Here is a 13,979-nt window from a genome sequence, read left to right as displayed (position 1 = left end):
CAGAGAGAGGCCAGCCAGCTTGTGGGTACAGTTAAGAGACAGGGTCTCTGTTAGAAGGTACATAATGATTTGAGATCATACTGAAGCAGAACTGGGGCCTTCACAACCCTATGTGTCCACACCATAAGTCACCATTAAGTGTGCTGCCTGGAGCTGATGGCTCATGAGGGAACAAGGAGTAAGGCATGGCCCAGCACACCAAGTGCTGACAGCTGTAGTGGATCCTACAAAGCTTCATTAATACAGGAAAAATCACAACCCATGTGCACAGGGACCAAGGGGGCAGCTGGGTGAGTATCTCTCCCCTGCTTTAAGACACCTGTGCTCCGTTCCCCACCCCACACCTCCTCTGCTTTCTCACCCCTCCCCCGGGCTCTAGCGGAAGTAGTTGGGGCAGTCGTGTGCAGTCAGGTTCCAGGCTTTGTCAAATGCCTCCACCACGGCTGGCAGCAGGGGGCCCTCCTCACTGCAGTCAAGGTTCTGCTCTAGCTGCTCCAGGTTGGACATCCCAACAATCACTGCATCTCCAAGAGAACCCTGGAAAGCATGAGAGGAGGTGCTGAGCCTAAAAGAAATGCAGTTCAGCTCCCCAGCCTCCACAGGCCAAGCTTTAAATGTTTCTTTCCAATGAAAGACACCGATTAATTCCTGGATGTTTGGGCAATTGACACCACAAAGTTCTGTTCACACAAACGTCTCCAAGTCATGCCAAGCTCCTCAAAAGCTGCCAAATCCTGTTTTGCTAGGGGCTAGAGGAATGTTTTTTGCAAGACAAGCATGAATTTCTCTCTCAGATGAAAAGTAAAGCCATCTGCTTGCAGGGAAGTTGTCTGAGCAGGAAACCAAGATCCCAGTACCTGAAAGGTACCTACAAGAAAGCTACGAAGGGAATTTTCACAAGGGAGTGTGGTGGTAGGATGAGAAGGAATAGATCAAAGCTGGAAGAGGGTAGATTTAGACTGGAAATTAGGAAGAAATTCTTTCCAGTGAGGGTGAGACACTGGAAGAGGTTGCCCAGGGAGACACCTGGAGGTGTTCAGGTTGGATGAGGCCTTGAGCAACCTGGGCTAGTGGGAAGTGTCCCTGTCCATGGCAGGGGGTTAGAACTGGATGACCTTGAAGGTCCCTTCTATAGTTCTCATTGGCACTTCAAATCTTCCACTACTTCCAGTCCTGTGAGCACAGGATTGTGTGGGTTAAACACAGAGCTGACTTGCCCCTACAGCCAGGCAGGCGCAATCTGCACAGCAGCACTCATTCTGGAAGGCCACGAGGCCATGGGACATGCAGATTAAACAATAACCACTTGTACACAGATGTTTCCCTCTGTGTGCCACAACAGCTGCCCAGTTCTTGTGCAGGCTGCTGGCTGTGGCCATGCTGTGCTCTCACCTGCAGTTTGGAGTGATGGTACAGCCAACGCAAAGCAGCAGAGGTCAGGCTCGGCGCACTGGAGCCGTAAGCATCTTTCAGAGCTCTTTCTACTAAGTCAATGCCTTGAAAATTGTGTTTCTTCCAGTACCTGCAAGAAGAGAAATCACTCTCATTGCATGGGGATCTCCAGTGAAGCATGTATCTACATTCCAGTCAAGTACAGAAGTCTTTTAGGAAGCCTCATACAGCTTTTTGTGACTTCTGAGGACTTCTGCCATCCCCCACTGTCAGCTGGGAGGAAGCTGAGCCTAAAAAAAGCACCCTGCAAAGCTCAGTCACAAGCCACAGACTCAGTCACATGAGCAGACATCATCACTGCCCAAGCTCTGGTCAGTTTTGCTTCCTCTAATCCCATTACTAGTGTTTTTTTCATGTATCCATCCCTACCACATCTCCCTGCTCATTCTCCCCCTCCATACCTGTTCCTGTAGGCTTGAGCCCAGTCGTTCCCAAAAAACCTTCCTGTGGGCTGTGTCTCTTTGTCTTCATACTTGTACTTGCCAGTCAACAGCCCTCCTGCAAAGAGCCAGCAGCACCTTCAGCGATGGGGTGGCTCTACCCCAGCCCCCCAATTTGCATGTTTCTGCCTCAAAATCTCACCCTCACTCTCCCCATACCTGCCAGTGGGTTGTAGGCGTAGAAGCGCAGTCCGTAGTACCTCAGGCATGGGAAGAGCTCAGCTTCCACCTGGCGAGTGGTGGCATTGTACATGCCCTGCAGAGAGGTGAGAAACAAAGGGTGTGACAGAATGGTAGGGGCTGGAAGGGACCTCTGGAGATCATTGAGACCAACCCCCCTGTGCCAAGGTGGCATCACTTAGAGAAGGTCACCCAGGAACACATCCAGGCGGGTTTTGAGTGTCTCCAGAGATGGAGACTCCACCACCTCTCTGGGCAGCCTCTTCCTGTGCTCCACCACCCTTAAATTAAAGTTCCTCCTCATATTTAGATGGAACTTTCTATGTTCAAGTTTGTGCCTACTGCCCCGTGCCTGTCACTGGGCACCACTGACAGAAAACTGGTGCCAGCCTGCTGACACCCACCCTTTAAGTATTGATCAGCACTGATGAGATCCTCCCTCAGTCTGCTCTTTTCCAGGCTAAAAAGCTCAAATTCTCTCAGTCTTTCCTCATCAAAGACATGTTCCAGTCCCCTAATCATCTTTGTAGCCCTTTGTCAAACACTAGCTTGTGACAGCAAGCAGGAGCACATGGAACAGCCTTTTCCTCATCCTTCTCAGCAATTCTCCTATCCAGGAGAGCAGCTTCAGGTCACAGAAGGTTATCATCTGCTTAGGAACAGACTTCCTGAAGAATTGCAAATATTGCAAAAACTTGAAGTTCCCTGTCAAGGGAGTCACTGACTCGAGCAACAAACAGAGCTTTGGCTGTTTCTGAGAAGTGATCTCACAGCTCTAATCATGTGTGTCCTGAAAGGACTTCCCAGAGAATTGCAGCAGCTTCCCCTTCTGTGTCTGTACCTGGCACACAAGGGGCTGATTTAAAATCTGGGGCTCCTAGACCCTTCCCCACAGTGCCTGACCACTGCTGTGAAGACACAGCACCATCCATAAGCTGTTCTGAGCTGAACTCTCACATTCTTTGGATTTGGTTCATCTCACCCTCAACAAAAGGCTTGCCAGACTTGCAATCCTCACCTGGTAGACAGTTGGCATCACCCAGTTGTTGTATTTGCAGATGGTGCAGATTTCTGCCACCTCCCATGCAGCATAGTTTGATAGACCAAGTTCTTTAAACTTTCCCTGCAGAGGAATAAAAGGGTGTTCAGTTCGAGATTTTTAAGGTTAATTTGTACCTAGGCAGTGCAGGATTCAGGTGGTGAGAAGATTATTCACTGAGTTGAGTTCTCTTTCCTCTTCTAGATGACTGTGAATTCTAAGACCTAAGGTTAATTTGTACCTAGGCAGTGCAAGATTCAGGTGGTGAAAAGATTATTCACTGAGTTCTCTTTCCTCTTCTAGATGACTGTGAATTCTAAGACCTTCAAAAAATATTTCCCCTGGTTTATATTAAATGGCACTACTGGGTGAATGCAATTCAGGAATGCTTCACCCATTACCAACACCGATCTTAGTCATTTATTACAGCTGAAAGCGAAGTTCAGATGTTCCAATGTTTGCAAGAGCTTTTGAGAACAAAGTGCACCACGTGAACATGCAACACAGTGCTGGTTGGTTGGCTCTGCCCTGGTTATCTCCTAGTGCTGAGCAAACCCAGTGCTGCACAAGGGCACAAGCAACCCTGGTTTAAAAAAGGTGGTGGGAGGAGGTTAAGAGATGGTCCAGGCTTGGATTTCCCACTTTACTTCTTTGTGCAGCTCATTGCAGGCACGCAGCGTTTCCTCCACTGGGGTGTCGTGGTCAGGGGCATGGAGGTAGAAGAGCTCCACACTCTTCCTCTTCAGCCTCTCCAAGGATGTGTGCAGCTGTGATCGCACACTGTCAGGCTTCAGAGTCTTCCCATCCCAGGGGTTGGCTTTGGTGGCAACTTCCACTGGCAGAGAAAAAGAAAGAAAGAAAGAATGAGCAGGGATATTTCCAGTTTCAGGAAGGGAATGGGGATAAGGGGCATGATGCAAGCATTGCCTGAGCTGTTCCAGGGAATGCCCTTCTCCTCAGGAACCATGCCAGCATTGAAGGGGGAGCCTTGTGCTTAGGGACTGCAGATCTGGAGAGGCACTTTTTTCTCAAGACCCAGAGTCAGCACTAGCATGGGACTCCCCCTCGGGGATGGTGTCAGCCTGGTAGGGAAGACCTTTCCTCTCAGGAAAGAGACCTAGGGAATACCCTTCTCCTCAGGGAACAAGCTTAGGGGAAAGCCCTTCTCCACACAGTGTCAGCCCAGCAGGGAAGACCTTCTCAGGGAATGGGCCCAGAGAAAGTCCCTTCTCAGGGACAGTGTTGGTCTGCTGGGGAAGACCCTTGTCCTCAGACAATGGGCCTGGGGGAAAGCCCTTTAACCTCAGGGACCTTACCAGCCTGGCAGGGAAGAACATTTTCCTCATGAAAATAACACACGGAAGACCTTTCTCCTCAGGGATGAAACTTGAGGGAAAGCCCTTTTCCTCAGGGACCTTGCCAGCCTGGCAGGGTAAACCTTTCTCCACAGAAGACCCTTCCCAGGAAACAGACCTAAGGAAGCCCTTTCTCCTCATGGAACAGACCCAGGGAAGCCCTTTCCCCTCACGGAACAGACCCAGGGAAGCCCTTTCCCCTCACGGAACAGACCCAGGGAAGCCTTTTCCCCTCATGGAACAGACCCAGGGAAGCCCTTCCTCCTCATGGAACCAGCCTGAGCGAAGTCCCTTCTCCTCAATGCCACTGCCAACCTGACAAGAAACCTCCTTAGGGAACACCATTCCCTCAAAATAACCCCCCTCAAGCACCCCACAGCCCCACAACGACCAACCCCAGGTCCTACCGGGCTCCGTGCCATCAGCCAGCAGCGCGCCTAAGATTTTCTCCGACTCTCCCCCCGCGTACATATAAGCGGTGTCGAGGAGGCGATAACCACGCCGGACAAAAGCACGGAGAAGCGTGGCGCTGACTTCAGGCCCTGCCCGACGCCCCATTTCCATGGTTCCCAGCACCACTCCCGGCCGCACTCCCCCGGTTGCCGCCATGGCCGCCGCCGCCGCCTCTGCGCATGCGCAGAACGCGGGCAAAGCACCCCCGGGGTGCTTTGCCCGCGTTCTGCGCATGCGCAGAGGCGGCGGCGGCGGCGGCGGTTCTGTCCTCCCGCCCTCAGCCGCCGGCTGCCTGCAACAAGCAAGTTTGAGGTAAAAACAAGAAGTTTCAGGAAAAAGCAGGTCGGGAAAGAAGACAAAAAACTTCGCGAAAGAGCAGCGCGTTCCGCTCTTTCCCCTTCAGAAAGCAGCAGGGCGGCAAAAACACCGAGAAAGTCCTCACGACTTGGCGGGGAAGGAAAGAAGGAAAGCGACCAAACAGCTGATTTTTTGTTGGTTTTTTTTGTCGGAAAACAGCAAGTTTCTGAGCAATTTTTGGAAGGAAAAGAACCAGTTTCTCACCGAACAGCTGATTTTTGGGTTTTTTTTCGTTTTTTGGAAGGAAAGCGGCAAGTTTCTGAGCAAACAACTCGGCGGGTTTTGGAAGAAGTGGGGTATTGGCGAATTAAAAACACACAGAAAAAAGAAAAAAAAAAAGCGAATTTCTGGAAAAAGCAGATTTCCAAAGCAAAAGACAAGGCTGTCAGCAACGGGTGAGTCGCTGATCTGCGAGGCTGGGGTTGATTTTTTTTGTTTGTTTTTCGCTCTCTTTGAGGTCATGAATTCTGCCTGGCTGCCAGGCTTATCCCACAGGATGCAAAATTAAGCTGTGTTGCCCCAAAATGATTTTTTTTTTTTATCACAAGCCAGAGGATCCCCGAGTCTGTTGCTAACATAGATCTGTTTTACTTCATTTTTCCTATGTTCCTGTGTTGTTTTTTTTTTCAGAGCTGTCCCAAGAGTTTCACTGCTGGACGCTGACAGTGGAGCCAAGCGCCAGAGGCCATGGGCCCAGGGAGCTGGAGGGGTCTTCCCCTTGGGAACCTTTCTGACTGTCCCAATGGATCCCGATGGGTGATGGATGTGTTCAGTGAGTGTGCCCAGGACGGCTGGGACGTCGCCAGCATCATCCTGGGGCTGCTTTCCATCCTCTGCTTTGCAGCTGCATCTTTTCCGTAAGGATCGCTCCCAAAACCCTTCCCCTGACACAAGACTCTTCTTTTACCATCACATTTCAAGCACAAGCTGCCTGAGTTGTTAAATCTTCCCAGCAAAAGCAATCTGGGCTTGGAAAAACGTGGGTTTAACCAAGAGGAGAGGGAGGAGGCAGTAACAACCCCAGGACTTTGGTTGTTATTACATTGTTATTGCTGAGCTTGGCAGCTGGAATCACCCACGTAAGCCAACTGCAATGCGGTCATTGCAGGTCATACATGTGGAAGGAATGTTTCCAGCAGCCCTGAGCTGCTTGGAAGTGCTGGGACAGCAGTGGCAGAGGGGGATGTGGGTGGTCGTGCTCCATCTCGGTGCATTTTGTAACCAGAGAGGTGGTTTCTGCAACTGCTGTTCCTCCTGGCAGCTTTCTGCCCCCGGCATGAGGGACAGATCACAAGGGCTTGAGCCCAACAGGTTGCTGCAAGCAGCCAGTGGGTCACAAGACTTCTTGCAGGGTTCAGTTTTCAGGGCAGCAGGTAGCTTTGCCAGAGGAAATCTCTGTTTTTCCAGCCCCCTCGAGTCGGAGATTGTGAAATGATCTAGGTAGGAGTGTCAGGGAAAGCTGGGGATGGCTCCTAGGTAGTACTGAACCACCCAGGGGTTATGGTTTGTGTCTCTGCCCAACTCTCTCTCTGCAGGCAGTTTTACCAAGCCTGCAAAACAGGCATCATGGACCGAGCTCTCTCCATATATTTCCTACTGGGATGGCTGGGTGGAGACCTCCTAAACCTCATTGGTTCCTTCCTGGCTGATCAGTTGCCTCTGCAGGTATTGAAATGATGAGATTGGGGTGTTTGAGAGCTGACCCAAACTCCAGGGAGGAGGGATGGGTGCTGCTTAATTCAGCACTGGGATCCGTGAAATCCTCCCTTCACCCTCTGGGGTTGCTCCCTTCTCTCAAAGGGGTGCTGGCTCATCCCAGCCATCAGCTGGAGGTGCTCTGCAGGCAGGACTGATCTCTCCTTCTCCCCACAGGTTTACACAGCTATTTACTACGTGCTGGCAGACCTGGTGATGCTCGCTCTCTACTTCTACTACAAAGTGAAGAACAGGAGTGGCTGTAAGTTGAGGTTATGAGGGCAGTGTGCTCCCCTTGGTGTGTCTTTGGAGCTGGCTTGTCCTTGGCTGTGCAGTCAGGAGGGGAAGGAATCCCCGGGGGAGATGCCTTGGGGCAGAGATGCTGTGCAGATGCTTTGATTCAGCTATTAGATGACTCTTACTGCTTGATGGGTTCTTAGGTAACCTGAGCATCTATGATAGCTATTGGCCATGCCTGGAGCTTCTGCAAAATGCCATTTGCAGTATTCAGATTGAAAACAAACCCTATGGGAGCTGCACAAAGGGCAGAAAGAAATTATTTGCCTGCAGTTGTGTGGTGACTCCATCTTGGAGCTGGAAACCATGACTCAGGCCAAGAGCTTTAAGGGCTGTTTTGGGGTCTTGCAATTAGTGGAGAAGTTCCTCCCAGTTCAAATGGAGTGAAAAAGGGAACCTGAGCAGTTCTTGCAAGACTGAAACAGCAAGAGGAAATTCACATTTTTAGCATCGCAGCTTTCTGTGAGCTACAAGCAAGGAATTCCTCAGGACCTTGATAATTACTTAACTTATTAAAGCCATTTGAAGGTATTAAACCAGCTGACACTTGGCCTGTCAACTACATACAGTTCTGATAGTGCTGGAGAGCTTCTTTACACCACATAACACAAGTCTGGCTTGGCCTGGCAGGGATTTGAACATGCTCTGTGGTGAGTTAGGATGGTCAAAAGCTTTTAGAGAGGGAGGATGATTTTTCATAGTCCTGAACCCAAGGAAGCTGGAGTGCTCTCATCTGCTGAGAGAGGGGCAGCTTCCTCCCTGATAGCTCGCAGTTGCCCCTATCACTGCCAGGTAAAATGCACACAGCACAGCCCCAGTCACTCCTGCTGGCTGTGCCACCACAGAGATAAGAGAGAGCTTGAAGGTCTCAGTACCCAGAGGGGGTCCTGGCACCCACATGGTCCTTTTCTTGCCCATTGAAGATCACCAGCTGCGTGCTCAAGTGGCCAAGGAGGCCACCACAGCTTGGCATGGATCAGCAATGGTGTGGCCAGCAGCACCAGGGCAGGGATTATACTCCTATACTGGGTACTGGTGTGGCCAAACCTCGAGTACTGCGTTCACTTTCGAGCCCCTCACTCCAGGAAGGACATTGAAGTGCTGGAGGTCCAGAGAAGGGCAAGGAAGCTGGTGAGAGGGCTGGGGAGGAGCAGCTGGGGGACTTGTGGTTGTTGAGCCTGTAGAAAAGGAGGCTGAGGGGAGGCCTTCTGGCTCTTTACAACTCCCTGAGAGGAGGTTGCAGTGAGGTGAGGATTGGTCTCTTCTCCTTAGTATCAAGTGACAGAGGGAGAGGAAATGGCCTGAAATTGTGTCAGGGGAGGTTGAGGTTGGTCATGAGGAACAATTTCTTTCCTGCAGGAGGTGGTGAGACACTGGAACAGGCTGCCCAGGGAGGTGGTGGAGTCCCCATCCCTGGAGGTGTTCAAGAAACGTGTGGCCATGGCACTCTGGGACATGGTTTAATAGCCATGGCGGTGTTGGGTTGATATTTGGACTGGATGATCTTTGAGGGCTTTTCCAACCCAAGCAATTCTCTGATTCTGTGGTTCAAAGCTGCTGGGCTGTGCTGGGGGCTGGTGGAGGAGCCCTCCCTCACCAGGCTCTGCTCCATTCCCTGCAGTCACTGCCCCGATCAACGCAGCCTTCTTCTTCCTTTCCCTGGGAATGCTGTCAACTGTCTCCTTCCTGGGCAGAGGTGCTGCTGTGGCACAGGAGCCAGTGACATTTAAAGGGAGGTCCCTGCTGTCTGCCCATGTGGATGAGCTGGGGTTGAAGGTGAGCTGGTTCTAAATCTGGGTGATGAGGGAAGAGAAGGTGAAGCAACCAGCGGGGTGATGGGCATATCCTGCTGGATCAGCACTCAGAGGGACAAGGGAGAGATGGGGAGATTAGAAGCTGGTCCTGCTGTTGCCCTGCACAGAGCTGTGTTGTGGGTGGTGAGGACCTGAAAGCAGCTCCTTGCCTTGCAGCCTTTCAGCAGGAGTGAGATCATTGGCTTCACCATCGGCTCCATCTCCTCTGTGCTATACCTCTGCTCCCGAGTCCCCCAGATCTACACCAACGTGAGTGTCACACCGTGAGCAGGGCAGGGACCCCTGGGGCCCTGAGATGTCAAACCATGGCATCATCTGTCTCCTCTTTGCTCAGAGCTCCCAGGTCCTTATCTCTGATTGTTCGTTTCTCTGTATTTCTGCTCCAAAATCTGATTCGTTTTTCTCCCTTCCCTGTAACAGACCAATGTTTTGAGGGTGGGGCTTTCATTTTGTCTTTATTTACAAGCACAAGGGGAACTAAAAGGCTCTGAGCTTTGAGTCACAACCTCCACTCTGTATTTGGGGAGGAGGGTGACTAATAACTGCTTACTAGTGACACTTTGGAGAGCTGCACCCAAGCTCCTCTCTCTGGCCCCTCTTCTTCCAGCACAAGAGGAAATCCACAGTTGGGGTCTCCTACTCCCTCTTTGCCCTGGTGATGTTGGGGAACTTACTCTATGGCCTCAGCGTCCTCCTGAAGAACCCTGAGCCAGGGCAAGGCGATGGAGACTATGTCCTGCACCACCTGCCCTGGCTGGTGGGCAGCCTGGGGGTCCTGTCCCTCGACGTGGTTGTATCCTTTCCCTGCCAGCACTTCCCTCCAGCATCATGTCCCAGCTGCAGGGCTTTATCCCTTCTCAGGGCAGGAGTGGGTGGGCTGATGCTACTCAGCAGCTGCTTCTGAGTTGTGCTTGCCTGGGAGTAATTTATTGGCTGTTTCAAGGGGCTGGTTTTTTAAGAAGGGGCAACAGAGATGAACTGGGGGTTCCACCTCAACATGAGGAGAAACTTCTTTGTTGTGAGGGTGCTGGAGCCCTGGAGCAGGCTGCCCAGTGAGGTTGTGGAGTTTCCTTTCCTGGAGACTTTCAAGCCCCATCTGGATTTGTTCCTGTGTGACCTGCCCTAGGTCATCCTGCTTTGGCAGCAAGGTTGGACTCAATGGTCTCCAGAGGTCCCTTCCTACCATTCTGTAATTCTGTGAAATGCTCCAGCCCCTTGGCTGCCCTCAGCTCGTTGCCTTGCTCACACCTCCCCTGGCACAAGCAGCCTTTTGTCAGGTGCTGAGGCCAAACACATCACAGAGATCTCCACTCTTGCATGAAGAGCCTTAACCTCTGCTCAGATCTCCTTCCAGTTCCTTGCTTATCGGAAAGGAAGACCAAGCCCCCATGAAGAGAGGGAAGCTCTTCTGGGCGAGCAGGGTGGCAGCCTGGAGAGCTGACCAAGCAGTGAGGGCAGGGTGAAGCAGACAAGAGATCTGGGCTTAATGCCAGGCAACAGCCCCTCCATCCTGGTGCCTCCTGGGAGAAGAGGACCTGAGCCAGTGGCTGACGTGCTGCTAAGACACTGAGGTGGCAGAAGATGCTGCTGAGAGACCTTGTGCTTCTTTGGTACCAGTGATGCCATTGGGATAAACAGGGAATTGCTTGATACCTCAGAAGCTGCTCTTTGCTGCTCTTGCATCCCACAGCTGACCTTCGTCACTTCAGCTTCACCTGTGTCTCTCAAGGGGGACCTGGAGCTTCCTTGGTGCTGGCACAGGTGGGAAGAGCCTGAGGAGCTGCAGGCAGGGGACAGAGGTGACCAACCTGCCACAACTACAAGTACTCCTCGTCTCTGTGGGCCTCATGTCCCCACCACTGAGCTGCTGCTGGAAGGAACCAGTTCAGAAGGAAGGAGCAGCCTAACCAAAGACCTCTTTAATTAGCACAGCTCATGCCTATAAAACAAGTCCTTGTCCCACCTGCCTCCTTTGGGTTTATTTTGCTGGTTCATCTGGCAGCTCCTGCATCATCCTCAATGCTCCTCACAGCCCCCACTTCTCTGCTCATTTTTTGCCTCACCCACCTTTTAATTTCATGGCCTTCTGGTGGAAGTCGCTCCATGCCTTTCAGAGACACCCAGGCAGAAGGTGCTGCCTCTGCTTGTTGTGTTTTTTCAGTCCTGCTGTCTCTCATTGATTCATTTATCTCCCTCAGCTTGATGAATTTATCCCTAACACTGATGAGTTTATCTCCAGCTTGATGAATTTATCCCCAGCTTGGTGAATTTATCCTCTTCACAGCCCTGGAACAGTTTCCTTGATGGCAGAAGGAGCTCCTCTGAGAGGGGCAGGAGGGATAAAGTGCTGCTGGAGTGGCAGTGATCCTGCAGTTCCTCCCTGCTGGGCAGGGCAGAGGCCTGCACACCCCAGTGCATTACATTTCTCTCAGACACTTCCATTTCTGGCCTGTATGCACAGAACCAGGGAATTACAGAGTTCTTTAGGCTGGAAAAGCCCTTTAAGCTCATCCAGTCCAACCATTATCTAAGACCACCAAGGCTGGGGCTAAACCATGGCCCTCAGCACCACATCTCTGTGGCTTTGAAACCTCTCCAGGGGTGGGGATTCAACCACCTCCCTGGGCAGCCTGTGCCAGTCTTTGAGAACCCTTTCACTGAAGAAGTTTCTTCTAATGCCCAACTTCAACCTCCCCTGGGGCAACTCGAGGTCATTTCTCTTTGCAGTGAGGGCTCCAGAATTGAACCAAATACTCCAGGTGTGGCCTCACCAGTGCCCAGTACAGGTGGATGATCCCTGCCCTGCCCCTCCTGGTCACACCATTGCTGAGCCTAGCCAGGCTGCTGGTGGCCTTGGCCGCCTGGGCACACACTGGCTGATCTTTAGTGCTGACCAGCACCCCCAGGTCTCTCTCTGCTGGGCAGTTTCCAGCCACTCTGGCCCAAGCTGCAACCCAAAGTAGCAGCACAGCTACACAATACCCCAGAGGTGAACATCACCTCCTCTTGAAAACAAATGAGTCTCAGCTAAAAAAAAAAAAAAAAAACAAACAGAAAAAAAACAAACAAAAGCTTTTTTTTTTGCACTTTTCTGTGGCTACACAGCAGCAGCTGGACCCTCCGAGATGGGCTTGGTGAGTTCTCAAGCACACAGCTACCTACCAACAGCCACAGCTGGCGGTTACCATCAGTTCACACTAGTCATAGAAGGGTTTGGGTTGGAAGGGACCTTTAAAAATCATTCAGTTCCAACCCCCCTGCCATGGGCAGGGACACCTCCCCCTAGCCCAGGATGCTCAAGGCCTCATCCAGCCTGGCCTTGAACACCTCCAGGGAGGGGACATCCACAACCTCCCTGGGCAGTGTCTCCCCACCCTTGGTGGGAAGAATTTCTTCATCTCCAGTCTCCATCTCCCCTCCTCAAGCTTCAATCCATTCCCCCTCATCCTATCCCTCCCAGCCCTTGTCAAAAATCCCTTCCTGGCTTTCTCGTAGCTCCCTTCAGGTACTGTAAGCCTACAGGCTGCTGTAAGGTCTCCTTGGAGCCTTCTGTTCTCCAGTAAAAAATTTCAAAGCAAAAAAAACTTCCAGTTCACAACAAAAGCTTCCAGCCCACAGCACCAACCCCAAAGTCCCCTGGGCAGGAAGGAGAGCGCAGTAAGGATCACACCAACCACACAAACTGCTCCTGGGATTTACTTTTTTATTTTTTATTTTTTTTTATTTTAGGGGGTTTTTTTCTCCTTTTTTTGGTCTTTTTTTTTTTAATATTTTGGGTTTTTTTTAGTATGGAGGCTCAAGTATCAGATGTAGATTCAATTTAAGGTTTTACAAAAGAAATAACTGAACAAAAACCGAAGGAAAAAAAAAAACAAGAACAAAAAACCCCTTTTTTGTTGGTTTTTTGTTTGTTTCTTTTGTTTTATTTCTTTGCATTCCATAAAAATTGACAGGAAAAAGCTCCCTTGGAACCAGGCTAGAGAAGAGCAGAACTTTCAGCAGGTCTCCCACTGGGCATTCTGGTTTAGGTCAGTAAAGTCCCAACAAGGAGAAACACCTTCTCTGCCCTCACCTCCCCACCAGCCAGCCCCTGTGCCCAGCCCCCCACACCCCACCCCAGACATCCAGGGCATAGATTTGTTTCCTTTTGTTTTGTTTCCAGTTCTCCCTCTTTCACACACCACAGTATTTAATAAACTTTTGTTTTACATTTTTTACACTGATGTAACAAAAGGCAGGAGGGAAGGGGTTTGGGGAAATGGGGGAGGGAGAGTGGGGAGAGGAAAAGACAAACAATGATTTGTGTTTATGCATATAAATGGGGGAGGGTGGAAAAAGAGAGAGGGGGGTGGGGAAAAAATAATACATGGACTTCTACAGAAACGTAGGCCTCAGAGACTGAAAAAGTTTGTACAGCTTTATTCATGGGGAGAAGATGGCATTGGGTGGGGGGTTCTGAATGCAGAGTGGGAGGTGATGGAACAGAAAAGGGGCAGAGGGGTTTGGGGGGGATGAGTTTTCTATGAAAGGAATCTAACGAGTGCATGGCAATGTCTGGTTAGCATGAGGAGTAGTTTAACTTTGCTGCTTTCTCTTCAAAGCCTCCACCAGGTCGTTTTTAAGAGCTTCTTGTTTTGATTTGTCTGCAAAAGTCTGCACAGACCTGCAGGGGAAGAAGGAGAGGCAAGTCAGGGGGGCACACCTGGGAGAGGAGGAGGAGGAGACTCAGCAGCAGGTGGAGTCAAGAGGAAGGAGAAGCACCTCAGCCCAGGCTCAGAGGAAACCAGACTCAGCTTGCCTCCTGGCTAGGGGAAGCAGAAGGCAAAGTGAACACTCAGTGAGAACATCCCAGCACAACTCAGGCCAGCAAGAATGGCACCACAGACAGCTTGCCCCA

General features: G+C 51.0%; 3 protein-coding genes across 3 annotated transcripts in view; 1 reads left to right on the top strand and 2 right to left on the bottom strand.

Moving 5' to 3' along the window:
• Positions 1–355: 355 nt before the first annotated feature.
• AKR7A2 (aldo-keto reductase family 7 member A2) lies at positions 356–5,081 on the bottom strand. The gene is made up of 7 exons (XM_054395131.1): positions 4,874–5,081; positions 3,759–3,946; positions 3,091–3,195; positions 2,052–2,148; positions 1,854–1,950; positions 1,393–1,522; positions 356–537 (listed from the first exon to the last, which is right to left on the bottom strand). The coding sequence occupies exons 1-7, from the start codon at positions 5,073–5,075 to the stop codon at positions 376–378; spliced, it is 981 nt and encodes a 326-aa protein (XP_054251106.1). The 5' UTR covers positions 5,076–5,081; the 3' UTR covers positions 356–375.
• An 882-nt stretch (positions 5,082–5,963) lies between these two features.
• SLC66A1 (solute carrier family 66 member 1) lies at positions 5,964–10,652 on the top strand. The gene is made up of 7 exons (XM_054394860.1): positions 5,964–6,133; positions 6,812–6,941; positions 7,149–7,233; positions 8,890–9,044; positions 9,239–9,331; positions 9,690–9,875; positions 10,425–10,652. Exons 1-7 carry the CDS (start codon positions 5,964–5,966, stop codon positions 10,521–10,523), a joined length of 918 nt encoding a protein of 305 aa, XP_054250835.1. The 3' UTR covers positions 10,524–10,652.
• A 2,559-nt stretch (positions 10,653–13,211) lies between these two features.
• CAPZB (capping actin protein of muscle Z-line subunit beta) overlaps positions 13,212–13,979 on the bottom strand; it is a 76,410-nt gene continuing 75,642 nt past the window's right edge. The window contains exon 9 of the mRNA XM_054394803.1: positions 13,212–13,745. Coding sequence (XP_054250778.1) covers positions 13,658–13,745 — 88 coding nt within the window. The 3' untranslated portion in view covers positions 13,212–13,657. The remainder of the gene's footprint in view (positions 13,746–13,979) is intronic.

This window comes from Indicator indicator, chromosome 32, assembly GCF_027791375.1.
Source record: "Indicator indicator isolate 239-I01 chromosome 32, UM_Iind_1.1, whole genome shotgun sequence".
NCBI classification, from domain to species: Eukaryota; Metazoa; Chordata; class Aves; order Piciformes; family Indicatoridae; genus Indicator; species Indicator indicator.
The sequence above is the reverse complement of the archived record's forward strand: the minus strand, read 5'-3'. Positions and strand labels throughout refer to the sequence as shown.